This window comes from Pongo pygmaeus, chromosome 12, assembly GCF_028885625.2.
Source record: "Pongo pygmaeus isolate AG05252 chromosome 12, NHGRI_mPonPyg2-v2.0_pri, whole genome shotgun sequence".
NCBI lineage: Eukaryota > Metazoa > Chordata > Mammalia > Primates > Hominidae > Pongo > Pongo pygmaeus.
The window spans coordinates 78,231,439-78,253,865 of record NC_072385.2 but is presented as its reverse complement, the minus strand read 5'-3'; the positions used below and the strand labels follow the sequence as shown (position 1 = coordinate 78,253,865).

The 22,427-nt window shown below is 36.0% G+C and overlaps 1 protein-coding gene and 1 long non-coding RNA gene across 19 annotated transcripts in view; one reads left to right on the top strand and one right to left on the bottom strand.

Annotated features, from left to right (window-relative positions):
• Positions 1-22,427, bottom strand: part of CCDC88A (coiled-coil domain containing 88A) — a 131,819-nt gene that overhangs the window by 15,788 nt on the left and 93,604 nt on the right. For all 18 annotated transcript variants that reach the window (XM_054473900.2, XM_054473901.2, XM_054473902.2 and 15 more), the window contains exons 18-25: positions 18,806-18,970; positions 15,073-15,234; positions 13,804-14,081; positions 13,446-13,589; positions 12,136-12,322; positions 8,645-8,790; positions 5,379-5,471; positions 5,026-5,240 (exon numbers count right to left, since the gene is read on the bottom strand). In XM_054473900.2, coding sequence (XP_054329875.1) covers positions 5,026-5,240; positions 5,379-5,471; positions 8,645-8,790; positions 12,136-12,322; positions 13,446-13,589; positions 13,804-14,081; positions 15,073-15,234; positions 18,806-18,970 — 1,390 coding nt within the window. The remainder of the gene's footprint in view (positions 1-5,025; positions 5,241-5,378; positions 5,472-8,644; positions 8,791-12,135; positions 12,323-13,445; positions 13,590-13,803; positions 14,082-15,072; positions 15,235-18,805; positions 18,971-22,427) is intronic.
• LOC134737856 (uncharacterized) overlaps positions 5,042-22,427 on the top strand; it is a 34,744-nt gene continuing 17,358 nt past the window's right edge. Inside the window, exon 1 of the long non-coding RNA XR_010123242.1 lies at positions 5,042-5,144. This is a non-coding gene — a long non-coding RNA (uncharacterized LOC134737856). The remainder of the gene's footprint in view (positions 5,145-22,427) is intronic.

Genomic DNA, 22,427 nt, shown 5'->3' with positions numbered 1-22,427 from the left:
TGTAAAGGTAAACCTTTAAAATGAAGGCTATTGGTGGTTCACAGAGTCTACATGATGAAAATGTACAAGGCTTTTGAAGTCTCTATTTTAACTATTTTAACTTTTTAAACATAAGTTAAAATATTTATTTTGGAAAACAAAAATAACTTAGGAAAATGCACATTCTACCACAGTATTTTATTAATATAAAGCAATAAAAATTAGGGTGCCCAGGGGATGTTTAAAAGAGTCTTAAAAAACTTTAAGATTTCGAGGCATGGTAGCTTCTGCCTGTAATCCCAGCATTTTGGGAGGCCAAGGCAGGAGGATCGCTTGAGCCCAGGAGTTCAAGACCAGCCTGGGCAACAGAGCGAGAACCCAGCTCTACAAAAAATTAGCCATGTGGTGGTGAGCACCTGTAGTCCTAGCTATTCTGGAGGGTGAGGCAGGAGGATCGCATGAGCCCAGGAGTTCAAGGCTATAGTGAGCTATGATCACGCTACTGCACTCCAGCCTAGGTGACAGAAGGAGACCCTCTCTCAAAAACAAAGCAAAACAAAACAAAACTCAAAAAAACCTTTCATTAGTTTATTACACTTTAATAAAGAAAATAAATTCCTTCTTGGTTTAAACTGGATTCTGGCGCATTATTTAGCAGCACCACTGAAATAAAAATTCTTTTGACCAAAGTATTTCTAAAGATTAAATAAACAATCACATTAAGTTAATTTTACAAAAGATTGGTTGGGGGAAAGAGGGGAAAAAAAGAGTATTTTGATAGTAGTAATAAGCACTAGCAATAAGCTCCGATAAACCTAAAAAATAAGGAGGTACCCCAAAGCAAGCAAAAATGAGAGAAAAGTATAACATTTTTAGATATTTTGAAGAGCTTTTTGAAGGGATTTGATTTTGTGAATAAAAGTTAGGATTATCACTAAAATACAGGAGTCATTAGGACAAAAAAACGTTCACTAGAGTCACTAACCATTCTTAAGCTACATTTTAGTAAGATTTAACTATAAAAATTATTGTATCTTTTTAGAAATGTAATTTAGGAATTAGGAAAAACAATTTGCATAAAGACCTAAAAACATATTATACACTATCTATTTAATAACTCATTCTTTCTCAGTGTTTGCTGTCATTGTGTAAATAATCACAGCTCTTTTGACAAACTAACAAGTATCATTCATTAGAGACAGTGCAATGGACATATAGCTCTTTAACTTGTTTGCTATTAGAAGCAGTCATGATTCATTTAAGCTTTTAGTTTGACCTATTTCTTTTCAAGCTTAGTAAACAGCTGTTTTCAATGATTAAAAAGAAATGAACTGAAAGCAATATAAAAATGGACACTTAGATAAAACAAAGCTGAGTGGTTGCAGCATGCACATGTTGTCTTGTTTACTTTTCTTTTTCTGTTTTTAATTTTTTTTCCAAGGACTGCTTTACTGACAGATACTCTTCCAAAATGGACAGGATAAAAGGAGTTTTATGTTTGTCAGGAAGAAATGATTCTTCTTATAGCAATGAGTTTGTATATATACAATGTTCATTTCCCAAAACATACTGAAATTAAGAGAACATTAGTATTTGTTGGGTTTGGGGTTTATTTTAAAAATTCTAAAACTGAACAACTGTAGGAAAGGAGAATATCACTTCCTTCTGATTCTTATTCTGGATGTTTCAGCAGAGAATATGAAATGATGACAGATTTATACCTAAACAGACAAGATGACTTCAAAAAAGAGTTTTGTGCCTCTCTTGTGTATGCTTATATCTGAATTGACATTTTTTTCCTTTAAAGCCAGGCACAGTGGTTCATGCCTGTAATCCCAGCACTTTGGGAGACCAAGGCAGGAGAATAGCTTGAGGCCAGGAGTTTGAGACCAGTCTGGGCATAATAAGTGAGACCCTGTCTCTAAAAAACAATTAAATCAAATAACAATTGTCAGTGCAGTGCTTTTTCCCTGTAGTCCCAGCTATTTGGGAGGATGACGCTGAAGCAGGAGGATCCCTTGAGTCCAGAAGTTCAAGACTGCGGTGAGCTATCATTACACCACTGCACTCCAGCTTGGGCAACAGAGTAAGACTCCATCTCTTCAAAAAAAAAAAAAAATCTTCCTTTAAAAAATACCTATTACCATTTCTTTCTTTTTTGTTTTTTTGAGATGGAGTCTCGCTCCTGTCGTGCAGGCTGGAGTGCAGTGGCGTGATCTCGGCTCACTGCAAGCTCTGCCTCCTGGGTTCATGCCATTCTCCTGCCTCAGCCTCCTGAGTAGCTGGGACTACAGGCACCCGCCACCACGCCCAGCTAATTTTTTGTATTTTTAGTAGAGACAGGGTTTCACCATGTTGGCCAGGATGGTCTCAATCTCTTGACCTCGTGATCTGCCCGCCTCAACCTCCCAAAGTGCTGGAATTACAAGCGTGAGCCACCGCGCCCAGCCCCATTTCTTATTTGGTAAGATGTCAGATATTTTATATCCAAAGATAACAGATAAAATTAAGTTATCTGCCATCTTTTAAAGAAAACTTGATGATCTCTCTAAAACAGTAACTACTCGGAGGATTTGTATAGATTTACTTGGTGGACAAAACCAGACAGCAAAAGACCCAGGGTAACAATAATTTTATGTGGGGATACAGAATTATAAAACTGCTTGAGAGACACACACACACACATATATATATACACACACACGTACATATACATATATGTGTGTATATGTACATATATACGTGTGTGTGTATATATGTGTGTATGACTTTTTTTGTTGCTTACCTATGGATTCTAGTTTTTAGGCTGCTATACTTGCATTCTGAAATATATCCCATAATTTTATTTTATTTTTTTGAGACGAAGTCTCGCTCTGTCACCTAGGCTGGAGTGCAGTGGTGCAATATTGGCTTACTGCAATCTTCACCTTCCAGGTTCAAGCGATTCTCCTGCCTCAGCCTCCTAAGTAGCTGGTGCATGCCACCACACTGGGCTAATTTTGGATTTTTAGTAGACACGAGGTTTCACCATGTTGGCCAGACTGGTCCTAAACTCCTGACCTCAAGTGATCTGCCCGCCTCAGCCTCCCAAAGTGCTGGGATTACAGGCATGAGCCACCGCGCCTGGCCTATAGCCCATAATTAATGCCTAATATCCTATACCCTAAAATACTATGTTTTCAGAGATAATTCACCTGAGCAAAAACACTGTGAATAGTTTTTTGAGTGCTTTGGGAGTTGCCCATTTGGAGAGTCTACCCCTGGGAGAAGCAGCAGCTGCTTTTACCTGCTATTTCAAAAGAATGGAATGTGTCTGTGTGTGTGTTCAATTAGTGACATTAGTGATAGTGTGAGAGGATTCAAAGTATCCTGTTCACATATTTTGTAAGAACTTTGATAGTAGTCAACTTCTTAGACATCTTTAAAAAAATTTTCTGATTTTCTTGGAATATACTTCCAAAGCTTTTACTTTGCTTTTACTGTTTAAGCATACTAGTAATGAAATTAAAAGGTTATAATTGTATAGAGCATATTGTAATGTGGTACTTCTAAATTTGTAATAAAAATTATATCATAAGTTTATAAACAAATGTGTATCTCTTCACCTACTTTTTTTTTTTTTGAGACAGAGTTTCACTCTTGTTGCCCAGGCTGGAGTGCAATGGCGCAATCTTAGCCTCAGCCTCTGCCTCCCAGGTTCAAATGATTCTCCTGCCTCAGCCTCCCAAGTAGCTGGGATTATAGGCATGCACCACAACGCCTGGCTAATTTTGTATTTTTAGTAGAGAAGGGGTTTCTCCATGTTGGTCAGGCTGGTCTCCAACTCCCAACCTCAGGTGATCTGCCCGCCTCGCCACCCAAAGTGCTGGGATTACAGGCGTGAGCCACAGTTCCCGGCCTAATTTTTTTAAAATAATAGAGACAGTGTGTCACTATGTTGCCCAGGCTGGTCTTGAACTCCTGGCCTCTTGTGATCCTCGTGCTTTGGCCTCCCAAAGTGCAGGGATTACATGCGTGAGCCACTGTAACTGGCCCCCACATCTCTATTTTATTTTGAGACGGAGTCTTGCTCTGTCACCCAGGCTGGAGTGCAGTGTGCAATCTTGACCCACTGAAAACCTTTACCTCCCAGGTTCAAGTGATTCTCCTGCTTCAACCTCCTGAGTAGCTGGGATTATAGGTGCACAACACTACAACGGGCTAATTTTGTATTTTTCTTTCTTTTTTTTTTTGAGACGGAGTTTCACTCTCGTTGCCCAGGCTGAAGTGCAATGGCGCAATCTCGGCCTCAGCCTCCTGAATAGCTGGGATTACAGGCATAAGCCACCACGCCTGGATAATTTTGTATTTTTAGTAGAGACGGGGTTTCTCCATGTTGGTCAGGCTGGTCTCAAACTCCCAACCTCAGGTGATCCGCCCACCTCGGCCCCCCAAAGTGCTGGGATTACAGGTGTGAGCCACCGTGCCCGCCAGCACCTCTCTATTTTAGATCCTTTACCCAGCAATCTTTCAATAATTTTCTTAACCTTCTGTAATTTCTAAATCATTGAATAACACCCCTTCAAATTCATACCTATTTTTGCTTCCCCAAATGCAACTTTGTTCCAATGTGACACCATCAAAGTATATGAGCAGAAGCCTCATTACAGAATGCCTTATTATTCTCATTAAGTTATATATAATTATGAAAATGACATCTCATATTTCTCACTTGCTCCTTGCAACTGTCCTGTGAAGTATGAAGCAAAGGTAAAAGGCTTGCCCATATTAACAGAAATAGCAAATGGCAGAGGTATTCCAGCTCTTATTTCAACTTTCTTTCTGCAATATTTTACCCCTCTGGCCAAATGATAGTATATCTGTGTATGATTTACCTCAGAAAATTGTGTGGCTGTACACTAATGCAGTACACAATTAATTTTATGATATGAAATTAAAAAGAAATGCCATTCATCAGACTATTCCCCCAAAGGACTACTGAACTTTTAAAAAATCTTTAGAAAGGATTCTAAATCAATACTATGTTTAAAGAGTTTAAGCACTCACTGCTGCTTTTCTTGGTCCCCAAGGTCTGGCCATCTTCTAAAGAGTTTGAACCTACTGAAGAACTATCTTGACTGTCTTGATGAGGGAGCTGAAGAAATCCTTCACTGGAGTCTGAGCGGGTGGGTGTTAATGTTAGAGATTTCTGGCGTTCCCGATTAATATCTTTCTTAGACTTTATCAATTTTCTCATTTTTAGAGTAATCCAGTTGCCTCTCCTAACAGAATTTTAAAAATTGTTATCAGTTTAAAATTCAACATACAAATCCTTCACAAAAGTAGAAGTCATCACAATATTAGAAATAACCTAAGATTTTTTTTCAAAATAAGAATTCATAAAATTTGGTTAATGGTACCTTCTAGGAGGAGATGGGTCATAAAATTTGTATTGATCCATAATTTTCTCTTCTAGTTTCTCCTTCTGACGTCTTAATTCATTTAACTTATCACTATAAAAATAAAAATTACCTTTTAGGACAGGCATCATATTTTGTACAGCTATGAATATTAAATTGTGACTGTGATCTAATGTCTCCCCAAAACATAAAGAAATACAGATACCATGGTTGGCAACTAAGATTTTATCAGGTAGTTAACAATGGGAATTTTTCCTTTTTAAAAAATTTACAACATTTTTTTTTCCTTTTTGGAAGAAAGGTGACCTATTATAATTTATATCAACAAAAAATAAAACCATTGTATAGTTTGCTTACAATTATAGATATAATGAATAATCCTGCAAACACATGTTCATGCAAATAGATATTTTTCTTTTCGGCAGAATTACTTAGGCTTGATTTACTTGTAGAGAATCATTTCCTGACTCCAGCAATGCATGAGTCATCGCATCCTAGTCTCATTTTTATATTTTCAGTAGTATTTACTATATAGAGAAACATCAAAGATCATCAAAGTATTGTCTCTAAGAAAACCCCACAATGCCAAAGAATACTATTTACTTCAGAAACATTAGTGATCATTTACAATGAGGAAGGCATGAGGCATATATGAAGATGAATAATAAATAGCTTTGTTTACAATATAGGAGAGAAGATACATCCATAAATTAATATAACAACATAATATTGTGTGTGTGTATATATATATAAAATGACTATATAATCCAAGGAAGTAGCAGTACCAAAATAAAATACTGTGCAAGTACAACAGGAAGGTAAATATATCCATCTTAGATCATGAAATAAAGCCCCATGAAGAAAAAGGCCATTATTAGATAGGCTGAAAAGGAAAGATAAGAATGCTAAATTACATGTTGGTGTAGTTGTAGGAAGTTAAAAAATGCTAACTTATGTTTAGCTTGAATGTTATAGGCTGAGAGGAAGTAGTGAGGGGGAGTTTTTGTTTTACATTCTGCTCAGTAGGAAATCAGAAGTATTGAAAGTTTCATTACAAAGTGGTAAGAAATCTTTGTTTAAAGTACTTTAACCAAATGATGGAATAGGATATATCGGAAAGAGTGGAGATAAGGCAGGGCGCGGTGGCTCAGGCCTGTAATTCCAGTGCTTTGGGAGGTGGAGGCAGGTGGATCACTTGAGCTCAGGAGTTTGAGAGCAGCCTGGCCAATGTGGCAAAACCCTGTTTTTACAAAAAATACAAAAATTAGCAGCGTGCCACAGCGTTTGCCTATAGTCCCAGCTACTTGGAAGGCTGAGGCAGGAGAATAGCCTGAACTCAGGAGTGGAGTTTGCAGTGAGCTGAGATTGTGCTACTGCACTCCAGCCTGGCTGACAGAGCAAGACTAAAAAAAAAAAAAAAAAAAAAAAAAAAAGATAGGAGGTAAGAAAACATTCAGGAAGCTAATGGGGTAGTCTATTTGAAAGGGAAGGCTGAATTACAGTGGTGGAGACTAGGAAGAACTAACTTGAGAGATTCTGTAGAAGATGCCTTGTGAACAGATGTTGCCAACAGTTATACCACAGCATAAACAGCATACAGCCTACATTTAGTATTCACCCAACTGCTTGGATCTGAGGCCTGCAGAAGAGTTGACATTTGAAAAGTTGTTAACAAGGCCATAGTTCCCAGTTCGTTTTTCCTTTTACTTGTTGAAATATCATTAAGAACCTCCAAAATCTCAATACTACCTGTCCACTGCCATCCTGCTAGGACCATGTGACAGAGGCATTTAGCTAGAAATGTCTAACATGCAAGATGGATATTTGTAATTTAAATTCATTAAGTCAGAATAGATCATAATCTTTGGAAGTCAACTATCTAGACACAAGCACTTTCACCTGGAAATACATTAGTCACCAAGGGTCAGAATAGTAAGACAACAAAGCTTTGGATAATGCCTCTGCTTAAGGGACAGGAGACTCAAATGCCAAAAGTTTTATATATACTCAAAGCTTCTTAACCTAAAACAAGGCTTCTTTTGAAAGCAAGTAAAGGAATACATACCCCAGAAAGGACTAAAAGGACTAAAGGTGGAGCCCAAGCTGTCCAGCCACAAATGTGAAATTTCTTTGAGGTTTTACATTTACTTTGAAAGTTTACACAAATTCTGCCTTTGTTCCATGATACACCTGTGTATTAATAAAGAAATAATGTTCCCTGCCTGAAATTTTTTGGTAAGACTGGTGCTTCATAAAAATGTATGATGTATCCTGGTTTCACATGTGCCCTAGCTGTTTATGTACATCAAGTCTGAGAGGCACAGACATACTACTTCATGCATTCCTTGAATAATCTAGAAAGTATGTGTCATCTCTATTTTAGAGAAGAAGAAACTAATGATCAAAGAAATGACTTGTCTGTGGTCACATTGTGAGTGGATGAATTGGGACATGAATGAGGAGCTGTCTGATTTCAACATCTGTGCTAGTTCTGTTTTACTGTGGTTCTTCTCATTCGTGGGGCAAAGAGAAGAGATGTATTAAGATGAATCATCAGGTAGTAATACAAAGACTACCCACTGGGCTGCACAGGCCCAAATGTGAGTCTTAACAGATTGTTTAACTTTCTGGAGACACAACTTACCAATAATTAAGCCCTGTCAATTCTGTTTCACATGTCTTGATCTCAACTCCTTGGTATGGCATAGAACAACCTTTGTAAACTGGGTCCTGACTGTTTAGCCACCTCTCTATTGCACCCCTCCTTTCCTCAATTTTGCTCCAGAGAGAACAATTAATTTTTAAGTCCTATACCACACCACAACATACTTTCATCACACCTCCATGACTTTGTATTGCAGCTCTCCTGGGCTAGCATGCCTCCTCAAGCAAATTCCTATTGAACCTATAAGTCTCCACTCAAGTCTCATCTTTGGAAAGTTCACCTTGCCTCTCCCAGACTAAGATACTCCTGCCCCTATATGTGCTATATTTCTATGGCCTCCTACATATACTTCCATTATAGAATTAATGTATTTAAATGTTTATTTGTATTTCTCGCTTTATATTACTAATTCTTTAAGAGCAAGATTCATGTGTTTGCATGTTAGTATTTCTGATTATTAGGATAGTGCCTGGAATATAAGCACTCAAAAATATTTGTTGAAAATCAGTAAAAATTAGCATGAATTTTCTCTGCCACTGGGTATGGCAATGATAAAATCATGAGTAACATATTTCAGAGTGCAAAATTATTTGGTACCTACATGTACTGTCTTTGTTCAACATGAAAAAGATCCTTGCTTTCCATATTCTGCTCCAAAAGTGTTCTGTTCTGTAGCATTAATGTCTGAATTTGATCTAGTAGATGCCGATTTTCTTCTTCTAAATTTCCTTTAAGTTGGCTTAGCAACTGTTTAAACACAAACATTTTTAAAAAAAATCAACATTTACATTTAACATAAATCAACTGAAAAACATGAAGTACTACACAAAGATTTAAGTGTTCCACTGTTTGAACAATTAGATGATTGTACTTTTATCAGAGCGTGATTATTTTAGTGATGACACCTACAGCACTGGGTTACATGCTCTCTCTCTATATATATGTATTTTCTTAATTTTCACAAACACTGGATCTAATATATAATATATTATCTAACTCCCCAAACACTGCTTTCTGTCTTTAAAACTGTTTAACTTATAGTATAGTCCAAAAGCTAGATTCAAATATCTAATATTTTATTTCTATGAAATGTTAGACAAGTTAGTTCTCAGATCTATGAAATGAGGATAGCTCCCACCCAACAAGGCTGTTGCAAGGATTAATTAGTATATGTAAAGTATCTAGTAGCATGTGTATAGCACACACTAAGTACTTAGTATGTCTCATAATTTCCCCATCTACTGTTTTCTTTTTTTTGAGACAGAGTTTCACTCTTGTTGCCCAGGCTGGAGTGCAATAGCACAATTTTGGCTCACTGCAACCTCCGCCTCCCAGTTTCAAGCTATTCTGTCTCAGCTTCCCGAGCAGCTGGGATTACAGGCATGCGCCATCACACCCAGCTAGTTTTGTATTTTTAGTAAAGATGTGGTTTCTCCATGTTGGTCATGCTGGTCTCGAACTCCCAACCTCAGGTGATCCTCCCACCTTGGCCTCCCAAAGTACTGGGATTACAGGCGTGAGCCACCGCGCCCAGCATCCATCCACTGTTTTCAAGAAACCTTAAAAGTCTGTGTGTAGTTTTTGTAGCTTGATCAAGGGAAATCGGGTAATTTAGTCAATAGTTGGTATTAACAGCTGGCATTACTAGTAGGTGGGCTGCCAGCAGCATTAGGCCTTTTCTACACAGTTAGTAGAAACTGGAAATATGCCTTAGCTAGGCCAGAGGTTCAAACAGAAGTTAGCAGAAGGCCCAAAGTAGTCATTCTAAAAATTTGGTATCCCTTGTAGAGTAGATTTGTGGGCCCCAGCATTCAAATTCAGCAGGTCTCGAGTACAGCCCAGAGATCTGTATTAAAAAAGCAAAAGCAAATAACACATACCCGCCCTGCCTACACCACCCCCCCGCCCAAAAAAAAAAATAAACATTTTGAAAAATTTCAAAAGGTAGAGAAAATCAGGGAGAATTATACTATAATCATAAACAACCATCTAGATCTGTAACTGTGAATATCATACTATGTTGGTTTTATTTATATGTATGTTGTTAAATTGAAACATAACATGTGGTAGATTCATTAAAAAACTGAATGCATTTATTTTCTTCCCTGTACCTATGCCCTCTTTCAATGTGACTTCTCACTTTTCCCGTAAAGAAGTGGAATCTGTTTCCCTTATTCTTGAATTTGGGATGCTTTTGGCCAAGAGAAAGAGGTGGAAGTGATGGTGTAACAGTTCCAAGCCTAGGCCTCAAGTTGCCTGTGGACTTCCACTCAGACTCTCAGAGCCCTGCTGGAAGATGGAGAAACCACATGGAACAGAGAAGGGTTATCCTACCGAGGCCACCACAGACCAGCCAGCCCTCAGCGTACATGCCAGCTAATTACAGATGCAGGAGCAAACCCCTGGCCCATACATCATTGAGTAGATTAGCATAGATGCTCAGCAAACTCAGACTTATTAGGCAAAAAGAAATGTTTACTGTCCATTACCACTAAGGTTCTCTCGTTGTTAAAGAGCATTATCAGTGTCAACAGACAACTGATAAAGCATATATAAAGAAAAGAGAACAATTTTTTTTGTTTGTTTGTTAGATGGAGTTTCGCTCTTTCGCCCAGGCTAGAGGGAAGTGGCATGATCTTGGCTCACTGCAACCTCTGTCCTCCAAGTTCAAGCGATTCTCCTGCCTCAGCCTCCCGAGTAGCTGGGATTACAGGCATGTGCCACCACGCCTGGCTAATTTTTGTATATTTAGTAGAGACGGGTTTTCACCATGTTGGCCAGGTTGGTCTCGAACTCCTGACCTCAGGTGATCCACCCGCCTTGGCCTCCCAAAGTGCTGGGATTACAGGCGTGAGCCACCGTGCCTGGTCTAAGAACAAATTTTAAGTGTATATAGAGCTCAATGAATTATCACAAAGTAAACATATATGTTAAACTAGCACCTGGATCAAGAAACAGAACATTAATTATATTCCAGAAACACCTGTGCTATCTTCCAACAACTATCCCTTCCCACCAAGGTTAACTACTATCTCAACCTTTTATACTATAGATTAGTTTTTTCCACCTCCACTAAATCATGTCATTATGTGACTTAGCCCTCAGCCAATAATTAACATTTGACCCAAGTTGTGAGAATTAGCCAGGGATGCATAGATAGCTAGGGCCCTCTCTGGTCTCTCTTGAACAGTTTTCTGGACCACCAGTGACATGTGGGATCTTACGAAGACCCACTGAGGCTGACTCATTTCTTGAAAATCCTTTAATTTTTGACTGGTTTACTGGTCTGTTACTTGCCCCAACCAATATTTCAACCTCAGGCTATCTAAGAGCTGACCTTTGACAGCTCTCCCAGGCATGGGGCTTTTCTATGCTCTGTTCCAAATCAAGTCAGTTTTCTCCAGTAGAAAAGTTGCTGGTTTTCACAGCTTGCCCTGTGCTCTGTCAAAACTACCAGGCATAGGAACCAGGGAAGGAGAAGAGGAATGGGAGGAGCCCCAAGATAAAATGCCTCAGACAACCACAGTTCCTTCCCAGGGTTGAATCGTTTTGCTTTAATAAATGCTTCTCAATTTGCTATATGCCCTTGTTGGGTTCTAAAGTCCTAACAAGGTTGTTTTTGACAGTTCTGTCCAATTTTATTGTTTCTTAAGGAGTTGATTTGCCACATTTCTCACTCTACCATTCTGGAGGTATACCATCCTACAATTTATTTAGACTTTTATAAATCATAGGTAGAATGAATTACTTTCTGAGCTTTGTTGGGTAATTAATTGTATGTTGTTTCCAACTAATTTTTCTATTGGTTTATAATTTCATGCCAGGTGTAAACATTTTTTCATTAAATGAATAACTGTACAATTTTCAAAGAATTTGGACATAAGTTTAAGCTAATAATTTTTAAAATATTGTAATTAATGATATGGGAAGTTGTTCTGAATTACATGTAAGTTTCAATGATCCTAGACCAAATTCTTTTAGATATATGCCACTAAATATATACTAGTATTGTCATTGTAATCTAGTCATTTATTCTTAGGCATGTCTTGGTGCCTAAATGAAGGAAACAGTGATTAAACTTTTTAAGCTCACCTCACACTGGTTATTCAGCTTGGTTGATGTAATATCCAATTGTTGGTATTGTTCCTTTAGCTTTGAAAATTCAGCTTCTAATCTTGTTTGTTCCAGTTTGGAATTATTCAGAAGACTTTTCAAATTTTTATGGTCAGTTTGTAAAACTTCAGTCTCTTTTAAAAGTTGACTATAGGTATGATTCAGCCTATAATTAGAAATCATAGAAATATAATTAGATTATCTTAATAGCTTTTGGTGTAATTTATACAATATGAAAGGACATAAATAACATTAAGGCATACTTAGAATAAAAGACTGTTTTACAAATTACTAAACTTATCAAAAATCAGTTTCTATTCTGTAAAAACTAGATTTTTTGAAATTCTGAGTACCTTTCATTTCAGTACATTTCAATAAAAATTATTGAAAATAATTTTTAATTTCCTTTTTTCATCCACCCATCTCCACACTGGGAAAAGAATTTTTTAGTCTTTAAATATGTTGAAGTATAGGTACTCAAAGTTTCAAGTATTAATAAGAAAGTATTGGCTGGTTATTGATGGTCCATGTCTGTAATCCCAGCATTTTGGGAGGTAGAAGCAGGAGGATCACTTGAGGCCAGGAGTTTGTGAGCAACCGTGGGGATCACAGGAGACCCTATTTCTACAAAAACTAAATATTAAAAGAAAAAAATTAAAAATTAGCTAGGCATGGCGGTGTGTGCCAGCAGTCCCAGCTACCTGAGGGGCTAAGGTGGGAGGATTGCTTAAGCATAGGAGTTTGAGGTTGCAGTAAGCTATGATCATGCTACTCTGAACTTCAGCTTGGGCAACAGAGTAAAATCCTCTCTCTCTCTCTCTCTTTTTTTTTTTTGGAGATGGAGTCTTACTCTGTTGCCCAGACTGGAGTGCAGTGGCGTGATCTCGACTCACTGCGACCTTCGCCTCTCAGGTTTAAGCAATTCTCCTCTCTCACCTACCCAAGTAGCTGGGACTACAGGTGCACGCCACCAACCTGGCTAATTTTTGTAGTTTTAGTAGAGACAGGGTTTCACCATGTTGGTCAGGCTGGTCTCAAACTCCTGACCTCAGGTGATCTACCTGCCTCGGCCTCCCAAAGTGCTGGAATTACAGGTGTGAGCCACTGCACCCAGCCTATTCTATTTTTTAAAATTCCAAATTCAAACTATGCTTGGTACTACAAAGGGGCGGTATATAGTTTGGATGTAAGAAATAATACATAATTTAAAAAATATATATATACACATATATATGTATATACTTTCTATATAAAATATATGTTTGTTATATATAATATATATTTATTACCTATCATTTTCACCACAAAGTTTCTTGTATTCTGCAGCTACTGTTTCATGGTTTTTATTTTCAAGCAGCATTTTTTCCTGTTCTACTTTGAGCATTTTTTCCAAATCTTCCAACTGTCCTTTCTGTTTTAATAACTGATTGTAACTAGGGGGAAAAAAGGCATTTGGTTTATAATATTTACAAAAAAGAAATTTTAGAAATGAAGGAAATGAGTAATGAGTATCATTTAAAACACATGTAAATTTATATAAATTTCTTATGTAAACTAACATTAGATGTGTTTAATATATAAAATTTATTATACTACTTGAAGAAAATTCATTTTAAATTCACAGTACAACAAAATACAATAAATTACCGGTCTTCAAGGTCTCTATGTTCCACCTCAAGATTTTTGTGGGCAGACTTCAGAGTTCCATGTTTAGAGATAAGAGATTCATACTCTGAAGCCTGACGTTCATGAAGAAGTTCCAGCTTTTCATGATCTTTGATCAGAGAATCATAGAGAGATTTCAGGTCTTCTCGCTCTTTGATTACAGATTCATTTTCATTTTCTAAGGAAGACTGCTGGATTAGGAGTTGGGCATTCTGGTTCATGAGTGAGGTACTTTGGGAATTAAGGGTGGAATTTTCAACCTATAAGAATACATATTGTTAGCAGACATAAGAAAAATAGTTCATGTTCTTTTTCAAAATACGAGATTACAATGTTAATTAAAGAAAGCTCTAAATGAATCACAGCAGACATATTTACATTATACTGGGAAGACATGGATTTTAGCTTCCCAAAGAATAAGGCTATCATTTAATTTTGATTTTTGGAAGTGTTATATACATATGTATGTGTGTATATATAGACATATATATGTATTGTATGTTTTGGGTTGAATTTATTTTAAATGAAGGTGATTAGCAACCATTTGTATTATAATATTACAAATGAAAATGTATAGAATTTGAAGTGCTAGCTTATCATTTCTAGAATTTGGTGACAGAAGTTGATAGAAGTGAAAAATTACTTTTAGAAATTTTTCAAGAGTCCAAATTAAATAAGTATTTTCTTTATCAAAGTGTTGATGTTAACCAAAATCTGTATCAAAGAAAAGGGTTACAGAAAGAAGAATTCTTTGATTCAGAGAGGGAACTTGTTTCTGCTCTTTAAGAGGTTTCAGAGTTGAACTTTTCCCCACTTGATTGTTCTGTCTGAAAAGACATTGGCGGTGTTAAGTGAAAGATGGATCCTTTGAACTTAGGAGAGGTCTAAAGACAAAATTCTCATGTTGTCCTGCTTTCCAGTAACTAAACTGACAAAAAAAGCTACACAAATGAAATAAGGAATAGTATGCTGCAATCATACTCTAAAGCAAGGGTTTCTACCTAATTTATTACAACCGACTTAATGAAATGGTAGAAAGACCATAAATATAATTTATCTTTATTTAGATGTATTGACTGAATTTATTAATATTTAAAATTAAAAATTGATGTGTGAAAGTTTGGCATGGCACTAAATAAAAATATTTTCATTTAAGTTCATTCACTAAGAAACAATGTTTCCATGTTTACCCTCCCTTAATAGCATAATTCAAGAGTTTGGTTGCATATTCCCAAAATATTATATTACAACCTGAAGCTTGGCATTCTGTGTTTGAAGAGTGGTATTCTGTTCTTGTAATGACACTGTCTGCCTCTGAAGTGCAAGAATCTGAGCCTGCAAATTATTGTTCTGTGTCTCAAGTTGCTTCAGTTGAGTTTTCAACGCTTGCTTCTCTGCTTGCAGTGTAGCATTCTTAAAAAACAAAAACAAAAACCAAACATATTAACAATAATGGCAATATCAAACATATTTCTATAATATACTGAATTTTATACAATGAGTATTTATTAGCATTATAATCCATAAAAACCCCAACAATCTTAAAAGAGAAAAAAAACCAAAACATTTCCCCCATCCCAAATTGTAAACAGACATTTATCAGAAAGAAGGCAATGATACTAAAACCTTAATATTGTGCCTGTGTCTTGTCTGCACTATAATATCCTAAAAATAAAATATCCCATTCTAAATATATTTATTAACACAAAAACTAGAAAGGAATTGTCAGTTGTATGGTTTTAATACTGCTTGAAGGTTCCCAGAATGCCCAGAATAAATGGGGCTGTGTCCAGCCATGGAGGTCTATCTTTTCTAATTTACCTAAAGGCAAATATATACCTAAGTGAGTGGTGGTCCCAGAGATAGTGCAAAACTAAGTATATTCCAAACACAAATATTTCAAAGGGAAGCAGAGAGATAGTGCAAAACTAAGTATATTCCAAACACAAATATTTCAAAGGGAAGCAGGTTTACAGGAACAATCTTAACCATTTGTTTACAATTTGCAGTCCACAACAGACCTAATGCAGATATTTTCTTATTTTTCCCACGATATAAAATACTAATTAAAACTCTATTTCAACTATAAGACTCCTGGAGCATTTTCAAACAAAACATACAATTTTCAGTTTTTCCAGTACATAAGGCCATATTTCAATTTTATAGCTAAACAAATGAGTTACTATGCGAATCAATGATTATTATATTTTAAAATACTTGTCATTAATATTTTCAGGATTATTTCCAAATTAAATTTCATAAAAAAATCAGCAACAGCAAAGTATAAACAAAGAACCCTCCAGAAAACAGAAATAAAACTTTAATGTACAAAAGGTCATAATTGGTCTACCCTGCAGTATGCATAAAAAGTTAACAACTGAATCACAATAGATCACTCTTATCATATCTATATGTAAATATAACATTAATTTTATTGGCTTTATGTTATATACACTGCATGTCACTGTGTAAAAGGCAGGTCAGGATTTGACCCACATATTATACCATAAAATTGAAGCTGAGGAAACAAAATGCTTTAAAGATGGGTTATGAGTTTATACTTCTCTTTTGTTCATTTTTTCAAATAGAAAGGATGAAAAAATGTATACTAGAAAAAATAAAAAGGAATACTGACAGTACTGATATATTTATATACCATCTCAGCACAAAGAGGTGAACCATTTTTCACATATATATGTGAAATACTATCGTAGTTTAGCACTTTAGAAACTAAATTGTACAAGCTCTACCGATTATTCCAGGTATCTTTGGGAATAAAAAAAATTCCTATAGTCTATAATGAATAGAAGAGATAGCTGAGAGGGTATCTTAGAGCAGGAAAAAATTTACAATGGAAAAGAAATAAGTTAGCAAATATAATACTGGCAAACACACAAAAATTACCAGCCTATTATATGGATAACCGTCTCTATAACCCCATTATCTAAAATATGATATGAAGTAATTTTTTTCCAATGAGAATTTATAAAGGAAGTCTACAAGAAAAAAAGATTCACCTTACAGAACTTTATATGCCAGCTCCATTTTCTAAAATGTAATTATGAATCCAAGCAATATAGGTATATATCACTGATTAAAAATAGGCATTTATAAATGGCCAATATATGAAAGATGTGTAATACCTAACTCATAATTTTAAATGTGCACATGAAAATATTTTCTCCTATTGCTTTAAGAAAAGTTAAAGCACTAGGTACTATCCAATGTTAATATGGAAAGACAGGTATACTCTCTTAGTGGGACTGAAAATTGATGTGATTTTTAGGTTGGGTGTGGTGACTCACACCTGCAATCCCAGCACTTTGGGAGGCTGAGGAGAGCAGATCACTTGAGGCCAGGAGTTCGAGACCAGTCTGGGCAACATAGTGAGACCCCATCTCTACAAAAAATACAAAAATTCGCTGGGTGTGGTGGTGTGCACCTGTGCCCCCAGCTAGTTGGGAGGCTGAGGCAAGAGGATCACTTGAGCCTGGGAGGATGAGGCTTCAGTGAGCTATGATCTCGCCACTGCATTCCAGCCTGGGAGATGAGTGAGACCCTGTCTCAGAAAAGAAAAAAAAAAAAAAAAAAGATAATTGATGGGATTTTTAAAGACTAGTAGAAAAAATCAATTAAATACACACACACACACGTATATATCCTTTGGCCTTGCAATTTCACTGTCAGGAATTTAGCATTCTATGAACATGTTTAAAAATAACCTAAATGGGTCGGGCGCGGTGGCTCATGCCTGTAATCCCAGCACTTTGGGAGGCCAAGGTGGGCGGATCATGAGGTCAGGAGATCGAGACCATCCTGACTAACACGGTGAAAACTGTCTCTACTAAAAATACAAAAAATTAGCCAGGCATGGTGGCAGGCACCTGTAGTCCCAGCTACTCAGGAGGCTGAGGCAGGAGAATGGCGTGAACCTGGGTGGCGGAGCTGGTAGTGAGCCGAGATCACGCCATCGCACTCTAGCCTGGGCGACAAAATGAGACTCTGTCTCAAAAAAAAAAAAAAAAAACCTAAATGTCCAGAAATATGAGATTTATTTAAGTAAATTATGGTAACATTCACACTATGGAATAATAGGTAGTCATTAAACAAAATGAAATACACATACATCTGCTAAAATTGAGAGATCTCCAAGATCATATTAACTGAAAATGCAAATAGGAATTTTGTATAGCATGATCCCACAGGTATAATTTGTAAAAGAAATATACTTCTACATACAGATAAATGACAAAAAAATTTTCTAGGAAGATAAACTGTTTATAGTGATTCTTTTTGAATGAGAAAGTAGAAATCATGGTGTGGGGATTAATTTTTGGTTTTACTGCTTAGTTTTTAATTAAAGGTACTATTTTTGTGTTAAATTAAAAAAAAACCACCACCACAACTATTTTACTTGTTATTGTGTAAGTTCCTTAAGTTTATTCATCTTTTGAAGGGTAAATATTTGTTGTTCAGTTTGTTTGCCTGTTGTTTACTGTCAAGTATATATTGAACTAATTTAGCAAATATTTGTTAAGTGTCTACTACCTACCAGGCACTGTTCTAGATAGTAAAGGCACGGTGGGAATAAAAAGAAAGACAAATTACCTGCTTTCATAAATGAATACAAAATTTAATTTCACTGTGAAAACTGCTATGAAAAAACTAAAGCAATGGAACAATAGTGAATAGTTTAAGTCAGGGATAACAACTTTACTGGGGGAAGGAGTCAGAGAAGACCTTCTGCAGGACATATGATATGCCACCCAAACACTGAGGGAAGCCAGTCATATGTTCCAGGCAGGAGAAGCAAAAAGAAACACCCCTGAGGTAGGAACAAATAGAAAAAGGACTATATGACTAGAATTTTCTTATTAAGTGCCATCAATTGTTGAAATGTTAGAAAATGTATCTAAGATAAATATATCCAGTGATCCTCTATTTCTTAAAAAAACTATTTCTACTAAAATTAAAAAATACTTACATTTCTTTCTACTTCAATTAATCTGTCTTTAACTTTCAGAAGTTCTCTAGTCGTTTCTTGACTTTCTCGCTCCCATTTGTTGTCTTCACCAGATATTGGAGGAGAGCTCTGTACCATCCTTTCCTCATCTTGTCTCTGTTTAAGAGCTTCATAATTTTTTTTCACCTAAAATTTTATTTAAAATATTTTAATGGGGAGAAAAAAATCACCACAGTTACATTTCTCTCAATTAATTTGACTCTGGGCTGATCTGGTGAATATGAGAGGCAATTTACTTTTAAATGTGATGAGTAATATGTATGATTTATGCTTTTTAAAATGCAAATCCTTTCCTCCTAGAAATATAAAACATACTCTGCTTATGTGCCAGAGTAATAGTAATGTCAAATCCTATCGTTTGTTGTGCAAATGCCCCTGGATTAAGAGTGGATATAGATATGTTGCTAATGACTAACAGTTCTTTTTACAGCCATCTATAACCAAGTTAGAAATTTCACAGAGATGTCTATGTAAAGCACAAAGATTTGACACTTTATTAATTTTAAGGATATATCGTATTCAGGATTTTTTAGTTCTGAGTTGGCTCTCTTAAAGTAGATTATAATCACACTAGAAAATCCTGGATAAGATATATCCGTGGATTGCTATTAACAACTTGCTCATCATAAATGACCAAATTTGCCAGATTTAACTTAATAACTCTTTCTCTTCAACTTAATATTATTCTTATCTTGAATTATTAAACTATCTTGAAGCACTAGTTTACCCTAGGAGATTCTTATAATAAACTTTAAGTTAATCCCAACCTTTGTATTAAGGCAAGGACAGAAATGTTTTATAGTTCAACATCTAATGTACAACTTAAGAAAGCCTATGACTCAACAATTACTATTGCTACCAATGAGTTAGAAAATAATGAGGTGAGACCAAAAAGATGCCAAGATAGAATGTAATGTCAAGTTTCACAAGAAATCTAATGGGTACCCTATGATCCTAGTTTCCGGGTTTTGTTTGTTTTGTTTTTACTTTTAACACACTAATAACAATAGATGAGTGGCATCATTTCTAGTTTCTATTTTACATGAATTTTCCACGAGGTCCTTATTCTAGGCTTAGAAAGGCTATAAACATATGCAGTTATTAAGAAGCGGCGCTGAGAATAAAACTCGAATCCTCTCATTTTATATTACTTTTTTGAGACACAGTCTCACTCTGTCACCCAGGCTGGAGTGCAGTGGTGCGATCTTGGCACCCTGCAACCTCCGCCACCCAGGTTCAAACCATTCTTCTGCCTCAGTCTCCTGAGTAGCTGGGATTACAGGTGTGTGCCACCATGCCTGGCTAAGTTTTGTATTTTTAGTAGAGACGAGGTTTCACCATGTTGCCCAGGCTGGTCTCGAACTCCTGACCTCAAGCTATCCACCCACCTTGGCCTCCCAAAGTGCTGAGATTACAGGCGTGAGCCACTGCGCCCGGCCGAAGGCTTCTAATTTTAAACCCATTGTTCTTTCAAGTAATTATTAAAAATGATTACTTTATGTATCATTAATCAAAATCTTTATATTCAGAGTCTAAAGATAAATCATTATAACAAAGTAATTTAGAGCTAATTAAAAAATTGTCAAAGTTTAATTAAAATTTAAAATATTGTGAATTATGTTATGAATTCAAATTTTCAAGTTCCCAAAGATAATGTCATCTTTAAAAACAGAGTTATAATTTGCATGAAGTTGCTAATGTACAGATTTTAAGTGTAATTCGGTAATTTTGAGAATGGCAAACACCTATATAACCCATATATCAACATGACAGAACACTTCCATCACTCTAGAAAGATCACTGCACCAGGCAACCACTGTTTTCATTTCTTTCACAAAAATTCTGCTTATACTAAAATTTCACACAAATATGATCACAGTATATATAATCTGTGTGTGTGTGTGTGTGTTTCTGAGTATATTTCTAAGCTTTATCCATGTGTTGAGTGCATCAGTAATTTTTTTCTTTTGGTCATTATATCCAGTTTTTTATGATGATGAATGAAGTTGTTATAAAAATTCATTTATCTATGTTTTCATTTTCCTCGAGTAAAGAGAAGTAGCATTATCACCTTTTCTTTTCTTTTCTTTTTTTTTTTTTTGAGATAGAGTCTCGCTGTGTCGCCCAGGCTGGAGTGCAGTGGTGCAATTTCAGCTCACCACAACCTCCACCTCCTGGGTTCAAGTGATTCTCATGGCTCAGCCTCCTGAGTAGCTGGGACCACAGGTGTGTGCCACTACGCCCAGCTAATTTTTGTATTTATAGTAGAGACAGCATTTCGCCATGTTGGCCAGGCTCGTCTTGAACTCCTGGCCTCAAGTGATCCACCTGCCTTAGCCTCCCAAAGTGCTGGGATTACAGGCATGAGCTACCATGCCTGGCCATGAGTCAGGACTTTTTGATATACTGCCACACTGCCTGCTAAATTAGTTATAACATCTTATATTTGCATCAGTATGCATGACAGTTCCAGTTGCTCCCAATTTTCACCAATATTTGATCAATATTTCCATATAAATTTTAGAATCATCTTGTTAATCTGCCTTTTGGGATTTTAATTGGGATTATGTTGAATCAAGAGATCAATCTGGGGAAGTCTGTCATTTTAACAATATTGAGTCTTCTAATTCATGAACATGGTTCTTATCTCCATTTACTGAGGTATTCCTTTGGTGTTTCTAGTAAAGAGTTCTTGCACACATTTCCTTAAATTCATCCATAAGTATTTCATAATATTATAAATGGTGTTTTTTTACATTTCATTTTTCAATCTTTCATTGCTAATGTAGAGAAATAAAATAGATTTTTATATATTGACTTTTATCCTGTGACATTGATTAGTTCACCTTAGCTATAGAGATTTTTCTGTGAATTCCTCAGGGTTTTCTGTAAATATAGTCATGTCACAGGTGAAGAAAGACATTTTTACTTCTTCATTTCAAATCTGTATGCCTTTCATTTCTTCTTATCTTAGTATACTGGTTAGGATCACCAGTACAGCATTTAATAGAAACAGTGAGAGCCAAATCTTTGTATTCTTCCTGATTAAAGGCGGAAAGTGATTAGTCTATAGGCTGTTTATAGAAGCCCTTTATCTGGTAGATGAAGTTCTTTCTACTTATTCTCCAATTATTGAGAGATGAGTATTAAACTCTCTTACTGTAATTGTGGATTTTTCTCCATGTAGTTCTACAGATATTTGCTTCATGTATTTTGCAGCTCTGTTACTAGGTGTACCTCTGTTATTAGGTGCATAAACATTTAACCTTGTTATCTTTGTGCTGGAATGACCCCTTTATAATTATGCAATGAAATACTTAGCTCTGATGCTATTTACTGCACTAAAATTTACTTTGTCTAACATTAATATAGCCAATCTAGCAATTTTTTGATTAGTGCTGGAATGATATATCATTTTCCATCAAGATTTCTGATAGGTAGCATATAGATGGGTCTTATCTTTTTGTCTAATTTATTAATCTCTGTCTTTTAACTGGGGTGTTTAGACCTTTTATATCTAACATAGTTATTGCCATACTTTGGTTTAAAACTGCCATCTTACTATTTGTTTTCTATTTGTCCA